Source organism: Limanda limanda, chromosome 18 (assembly GCF_963576545.1).
Source record: "Limanda limanda chromosome 18, fLimLim1.1, whole genome shotgun sequence".
In the NCBI taxonomy this organism is placed as follows: Eukaryota; Metazoa; Chordata; class Actinopteri; order Pleuronectiformes; family Pleuronectidae; genus Limanda; species Limanda limanda.
The window spans coordinates 11,175,127-11,182,645 of record NC_083653.1 but is presented as its reverse complement, the minus strand read 5'-3'; the positions used below and the strand labels follow the sequence as shown (position 1 = coordinate 11,182,645).

General features: G+C 42.6%; 1 protein-coding gene across 3 annotated transcripts; it reads right to left on the bottom strand.

Moving 5' to 3' along the window:
• Nucleotides 1-574: 574 nt before the first annotated feature.
• Nucleotides 575-6,141, bottom strand: zc3h14 (zinc finger CCCH-type containing 14). 3 transcript variants are annotated; one of them, XM_061091207.1, is made up of 17 exons: nt 6,029-6,141; nt 5,723-5,765; nt 5,493-5,607; nt 5,341-5,381; nt 4,630-4,801; nt 4,207-4,522; nt 3,925-4,091; nt 3,329-3,429; nt 3,061-3,219; nt 2,825-2,902; nt 2,486-2,651; nt 2,192-2,397; nt 1,942-2,080; nt 1,698-1,837; nt 1,488-1,570; nt 1,288-1,394; nt 575-962 (listed from the first exon to the last, which is right to left on the bottom strand). In XM_061091207.1, the coding sequence occupies exons 1-17, from the start codon at nt 6,062-6,064 to the stop codon at nt 959-961; spliced, it is 2,073 nt and encodes a 690-aa protein (XP_060947190.1). In that variant the 5' UTR covers nt 6,065-6,141; the 3' UTR covers nt 575-958. The 3 variants fall into 3 exon arrangements, with proteins under 3 accessions (XP_060947190.1, XP_060947192.1, XP_060947193.1); XM_061091209.1 differs by having other exon boundaries at nt 1,488-1,567; XM_061091210.1 differs by having other exon boundaries at nt 3,925-4,088.
• Nucleotides 6,142-7,519: the final 1,378 nt, after the last annotated feature.

Below are 7,519 nucleotides of genomic sequence, written 5' to 3'. Positions count from 1 at the left end.
ACAGCTGAAGTTATGTATCTCTAAAGCTGTAATTATATTTGACTTCAATACTCTGCCTCGGTTATTTGTGTCTTTCATCATCTCATACTTTAAATATTTGTATTGTCAGTATCTCCTCTTTGCAGTGACATTTGTAGTGGTTTTGGGGACTTGACTTTCATCTCACTGCAGTGAACTCACTCTTGACTCATTTTTAACTTTTATTATTCTCATGCTCTTGTGTTTGACTGTTTTGTTAGCTACTGGATGCCTACATTCCCCTCGGGAGCAATAAAGTATGCGTCTATCTTTAATTTTACATTTTAGAGTAATGAATCAATGACAGAATACAACTGCAGTGTTTCAGTTCTCATAATCTCTTACAACGCATCACTGGACGTGTTGACAGACTAAAAATCAAATGACTTCACAGTTAAAGTTACTTGGACAGTACATTTATTCAAATACTTTCATCAGTGCAGTAGGTTCTCTTATGGTTTCTCAGTGGGCATCACCTGGCTTATCTTTTCAATGTGAAAAGTAAATAAAATCTTTGAGCTGACGAGAAGAAAATATATCACAAGCAGCTTGATTGAATGTTAGAAAATTCATAGAATTTTATGTTTGTGCTTTATCATCTGCTATTCCAACTACTAATACTAATAATAATCACAATAAAAGATCATCTGTCAGTGGTGAACCTCCTTTGAACCAAACTTGTATGATCATTAGACAAATTACACAAGATAAATATTCAGTGTGGAGCAATTTAATGTTTTTAGATTATCAGCAAAAATCTGACTGGTCATCTTACAAAACACGTTTTCTTACAAACAAGTTCAAACAATCCAATAAAATAACATAACAAAACGATACAAGGCCAAGAGAGAGCAACAAGCATGATGAGTCATAGACACAGATCCAGAACATCGTCCACAGCTTCATATCTTCCTGATCATCCGACTTCTGCTCGACTTAATTAGCTGCAAGGGAGAGAAAGCCAGAAAACTTTTAGTGGTGCATCAAGTATTTATATTTTATACTGTAGACTGTTTATAATCTTCATTCCAAAATTTAAATTACCTTTTTTATTACTGTAATTCTATACTTGAATTATAAGGCATTACAATTAGCATGAGAAATTTTACATGAATTACGTCAGTTTCCTTGTTTTAAATAATGCATTGGTTGAAACCTAATATGTTAGCTGAGCTTAGTACTTTGGACGCAATTCCATGATGCATAAGAATTTATACTGATCTAAACTACAAGCTCCGGCCATATGGACTTATACAATGTGAGTTTAACCTGCTCTGTGCTTTTGTCCACTTCAGGGCGTGTCTTGGAGGCACAGATGTGTTTGGGTGGTAGAAGGTACATCCAACTCGTTTACACTTCGCTGCAAAGCGACAGGGCTGCAGGAAAGAGTGAAATTCAGAATTGCTAAGAATTGAAACATCCATTTATTTCTCTTTAAATATCAACAACTGCACTTAGGAATGCTTTACCTTAGGATGATAAAACGGGCAGTCCATCTTCTTGCAGTCTGGGAAGAAGCGACACACGCTCGTGGTTTGCACTGGCTGCACTGCTGGGAACACACACAGTCCAGTTAGAGAAGCAGCCGCAAGTTCTACAAACTGCATGTGACTGCAAAACTAAAGCTAACATCTGATTTATAATGGTACCTGGTGGTGACATAATGAAAGTTTGAGTACCTGGCTTTGGAGGAGGAGCAGCTTGGCCTCTGCGGCTCACATGAGTGAAGGGACAGTCTGGCTTTGTGCACCTGGCATCATATTTACAATTAGGGTGAACGAAGAGGCATTTTTCCCCAAACCTGCAGCTGGGAAACGTTCTTCAGGGACAAAAAGAGACAAGAAAAAACATGAAGAATGAGTCAGAATGAGAAGGGGAAAAAGCCAATTATCACATTTTCAGAATATTAACAGGATCACTCACTTGCACTGTGTTGTCGGGTGATGGTACGGACACTCATCTCCACTTTTACACACCGGCCAGAACTTGCAACGCTCCTGGACTTTCTGTTTCTTTAAAGGGACAGCATCCTCATCCACCATCTCAACCTCCATCCCATCATCTATCAAAAGAAGAAGGGTTTTAAAAAAAGATCTATTTAAGTTAAGTCTCTCATAATCATCAGATTGACATTAAAATAAAATACATTTATATTTCTAACGAGACAACACACCATCTGATGTGGTGATCACTCCTTGTAGTCTGTGAAGGATGCTGAGTTTAGGCCCCCTGTTGACGTGGATGGTCGCCTCAGTGACTTTTTTGGGAGGATTCCCTTCATCCATCTCCATTTCACAGTCTGCTAGATTCCCCAGAGGACTTGGTACTCCGTCTAAGGTCACAATGAACTTAGGGCTGGAGGAGTCACCCCTCTCCTTACTAAAATAAAAGAGAGGACAAAATTAAATATCTGACAATTCAGACGCAGATTTTGGTAGCATACTCTAATGCGTGTTTGTTTGTGTACCTGGCCTGGACAGTGCGTGGTAAAGCAGAATGCACTTCCCCTTTGACCTGAAGATGCTGCGGAGTTGTGGTCTGAGAGTCTTCCAGTTTAGGTCGACTCATTATGAAGGAACGAGTATCGAATGGCTTTGCATCACTGCCGGCAGCCACCTCCACACCTAGAGGCACTGCACAAAATGCAGACACAAGACAGTGTAATGTATCTCTGGAGAAAATCCTTTCGAACATGATCTGAGACATTAATTATTAACAACTACTTTTTAAATGTTCTAATTTGAGTTAAAACTGATAAGAAACTGTTATGTCAGCCCTTTTGCAAAAAAAAACAACTCAAACTCACCGTAGCGGCTCTGCTCTCTTGCAACATTGGTCTGTGCCAAGTCCAGCTGGAGGCGTGAAGCTAAAGATCTGGTTGGAACTGGAAATGTTTCAGGAAAAAAGATAAAAACAGCACAAAAAATAAGAATAAGACCAGATGTTGCTCAAAATTACCATAAAACCATCACAATTTATCAAAGTTAACTGTGTCTTTTGGACAAGGTGTATAAAGCAGTGTTCACTAAACAGCATGTCTACCTGGTGCTCTTAAAGGAGGCAGCGCAGCAAGTGAGTAAGTTGGCACCCCGGGAGCAACACTGTGGAGGTGATCCTGAACCAGCTGGATGGCTGCCGACATCTCCTCGCTGCTGGCCAAGCGGGTGCGAGGCGCCACAGGAACAGTTTGCCTCTGTGGTACTGTGTGGGAGGAGAAAGGTCAATGTCAGGAAGCGGTATTGACAACTGAGATAAACGGCCGGGACACACAGATTGTTCCTGACCAGGTGTCTGGCAGTGGGGGACGTACTTGAGGGGTAGGCTGTGGTTTTAGTGATGGAGTCTTGGGCCTCAGAGATGGCCTTCAGTATCAGATTCCTGTTGGCTTGCTTGCCTGGAGGGAGAGTGGGTCTGAAATAACAGTGAAGAATGTGAGGCACATGAGTGAAGGAAGCAGGACATTGTTGGAGCACAGAAGGGTTACGATCACCTCAAAAAAAACAGGTACACATCTACTGCAGTGTAAAATTACATCAGCTTCACGGATTCCAACCGGATGCCAGTTACAAGGATATATCACATTTACGAAATCACCATGCTTGGTGGAATTTATGTATATAGTGCAGACCAGATCAATCAATCAAATCAAATTGTATTTGTATAGCCCATATTCACAAATCACAATTCGTCTCATAGGGCTTTAACATGGTGTTACACCCTCTGTTCTTAACCCTAATCAAGAGTAAGGAAAAACTACTAAAAACCCTTTTAACAGGTCAAAATACGTAGAAACCTCAGAGAGACACACGTGAGGATCCGTCTCCCAGGACGGACAGAAGTGCAATTGATGTCAAGTGTAGTAAAACATCATCAAGATTAAAGTTTAAATACAGTTGAGAATCATACTTGCGCTCTGGTTTGGAGGGCAGAGACACTCTACTGGACATGCCTCTTCCTCCGTAGCTTGGCTCCTCCTCCTCCACATCATCATCACTGTCCTCATCTGCTGCTCTGTTCACTCGCACCACTGAACTCGCTACTGGCGCCTTACGCTTCCGTGACAACTCTTCCTGCTGAACAACCAATAATATTATGAATCTTCGCCAAACACCTGTCTGAAATTTTCTAAAAAGAAAGGGAAAATATCTGAGTGAAGACGGCTGACTATGCTCTGACTGAATCACATACCTTACTGGATCTGGAGGATCTGCTGCTTCTGCTGTCCTGCTGCCTGCTGTGAGAGGATCCTTCTGAGGACCTAAATGTGTCTGCAGGGCTAACTAATGAAAATTTGCTGTGACCCGCTCTGTAGATTTCAGCTGTTGGTCTACCAGCTGCACCACGTGTCCGACCATGGTTGGAGCCCATTTCTACAGCGTTGTCAGCAATGAGGTCATCATCCATCTCCGGTTTAATGTCGATAAAGGCCTCCGAGGGGACCGGCTCGATGAGGGGTTTAACAGCGGAGGTAAGTCGAGAAGAAGTCCTCTCTGAGGCCCCCCTCCTAAACACAAACAGATACATGTTAGTAGTTTTCATTGACAAAATCTGCCGTGTAGGCCAAGCATGAAAACAAACACATCCTAGCTTTAAAAAATGCACATTTAGCACCTGCTTTCGTGGGCAGAACTCGATACACTTGCTTCCGTCCTATCAGAGTGAGAACTGGACACTGTCAAGAACTTCAGCTCATCCGTCCTGAGGTCTTCGCTTACAAATAACTGGCTCTTCCCAGCCACAGAGCTGCCATCGGACTGAAACGGATTTTGGAGCGATGTAGGCTCTACAACAAACATGCAGGCAATCGGGAGAAGAAAACATGAATAACAGGGAACATCCAAGGCCACATATTCTACAATGTATTCTACATTATACAAGAGGCTCTGTTCAGACCCGATATATACATCAGCCCTGAGAGATCCGATAATAATTGGGCAGCTGTGAGTTCGTCGGTTATTAAAATATGTCCTGAATGTGCCGACTTTGAACATTTGCGATCGGATCTCACTTCCCTGCTCTATATGCAAATAATCATGTACGTCACATTGTTTTCACTCAGGCAGAGCATAGAGATGTGACCAATGCTATTGTGTATGTGTGAAGTGCAGTCAGCAGGGGGCTGAATGAGTCAATGCTGAGTGTACAATCTAACAGGTCGGAGTGATTGGATCTCGAGATGCATTGAGGACGCATCTGGATGCGTTCAGACCTGAACTCAGCACTTGTGATAAGTTCACTCAGGGTGGATGTCAATGCCTCAACAGGTTTATAGATCAATTCCCTTTAGCAAAGCTTGAATGTGTCACACAGAGACTGACTTACCGACTGCAACTGATCGCAATTTCTCCAGGACGCCGCTCAACCTGAAAGAAACCAACAAGTCCATGTCATGGCAAAACAGAGCATAACTTGGTACAAAGAAGTGCGTGCTCTTCGTACATAACATGTGGAAGTGTTGTGACTGTAATCGTTACCAGGCTGTGAACTTAATCGTGTTGTTCCCAAGGAAAAGGGAGAGATCGTCAGCCATCTGCTCAGAGGTCTTCTTGTTTGCCACCATCACCATGATGTAGTCAGGAAGCTCTTCGTCTGAATGAGTGAAGATAACGACTTCATGAAGCATGAAACCACGCGGATGTGGACTCCGACAGCAACACACACACAAAAACACAAACACACAGACACACACATGTTGTTCACTTACCGATATAAGCACCGAGCTCTTGGAGCTTCGCCTTGATGGCAGCCTGCAAAAGACGAGGAGAGACTTTAAAGGGCAGGATCACTACGTTGTGAGAGTTACGTAGGTTACAGTGAGTCCTGTTACGTTACAGTTACTTAACGGAGGTGTTTCGAAAACTGTTTAGCTCGACCTCGTTAGCATTCCGCTCGACCCACACGCTAAGCTAGCATGCTAACGTTAGCAGCGAGCCTCTGTGGGAAGCTAACGTACAAAAGCACCAGTGAGTCCGCATTAAATAACTCACGCACACTCCACGGTGGTACTCACTCTTATCTTCTTGCTGATCTCGGTTCCGATTTCCATGTTTGTCCTTTGATTCAAGCCAAAAAGTCATAAAAACGAGGAACTGTTTTCTTTTAGCTGCACCGCTTCTAGCTAGGAAGGAGTGTGACGTCGAACAACGTGACTAATGACGGCAGCCGAACAGGGATAAAACTCAAACTAACGAATTGTATTAAATGTGCGGGGAATGTTTCAATACATCTTTCACTTAAATAGTTTTGTGTGGATTTGAAATGTATATAAAATATCAATTAACACTTACTTAAATAAAAAACATGATTGTAGTTTGAAAGAGTTATTTTTATATTTAAATATACAAATTTATATTTTTGATCATTAATTCATATTAAAAAAGGAAGATAAAATACATATTAGAAATACAATGTAAAACGTAGGTGATTTACATAATCTAATACATGAACAGGTCAACTATAGAAAAGTCTTCACGTGTTTATTTAATCCTACATCTACAGCACCACCAGGACTGTCTTATAGCAATTAACTTGGTTTGTATGTCTCTGCTTTAAAGCAAAAAGTGGAATCACTCTGGGTCGAATCAATTTAATAATAAACCAAATATACATACTGTGAGATTTTGTGAGTGTTGTGACTGAATCAATCTGTCTGTGACATCAACTACGATGCTGATTTGATTTATTTTCAGATTGGATAAATAACATGGTGTCTCTTTATCAGTGATCGATCATCTTCCTAACTGCAGTGGCTGTAGTTTCATTTCCCGCCACTAGAGGCCACCGCAGTGCTGCGTGAAGTCGTGACGTCAGTCCCATTCAAACCATTCAAATCTCTGTGAGTGTGTGATCTCCTCGTCGGGTGCGGTGGCGTGCGCCTGTAATCCCAGCTCCCGGGAGTCTGAGGCTGGAGGATCGTTTGAGCTCAGGAGCTCTGAGCTGCAGCGGACTGTGTCGAGCGGGTGTCCGCACTAAGTTCGGTATCGATATGGTTCTCCCGGGGGAGCCCGGGACCTCCAGGTCGCCTAAGGAGGGGTGCATCGGCCCAGGCCGGACACGGAGCAGGTCAAAGCCCCCGTGCCGCTCAGTAGTGGGATCGCGCCTGTGAATAGACGCTGTAGTGCAGCTTGAGTAATACAGCGAGACCCAGTCTTTTCATACTCAGCAACACACAACACACACACAGACATCACATGTTTACATCACACAACAGCTTCATCTCTGCTGCTTCATCTTCTTGTTCCAACTAAACCTGCACTAACCTGCAGTTCTGCTGCTGTTACAGCGCCTCCACTTGGAGGACACCACCTACTACAACCACCTCTCTCTACACTTTTACTCATGTCCTAGTATTTCTGTGCAATGACAATAAATTTGACCCGAGAAAGGAAGAGAAGTTAAATCAGTCGAAGAAACTTTTGACAGATTTCTCGATGGGCAGATAGGAAGCAAACAAAAATAAAAGTGTCATTTTAAATCTGATGGCTGTGACCACAATGACTAA

What these genes read in the sequence shown, in the direction of transcription:
- zc3h14 (XM_061091207.1), bottom strand. Translation starts at nt 6,064, where the DNA reads ATGGAAATCGGAACCGAGATCAGCAAGAAGATAAGA. An exon ending in GCCTCCTTTAAGAGCACCAG is followed by an intron (nt 2,903 to 3,060) that starts GTAGACATGCTG and finishes AAACATTTCCAG; the next exon opens with TTCCAACCAGATCTTTAGCT. An exon ending in CACCCGACAACACAGTGCAA is followed by an intron (nt 1,838 to 1,941) that starts GTGAGTGATCCT and finishes TTGTCCCTGAAG; the next exon opens with AACGTTTCCCAGCTGCAGGT.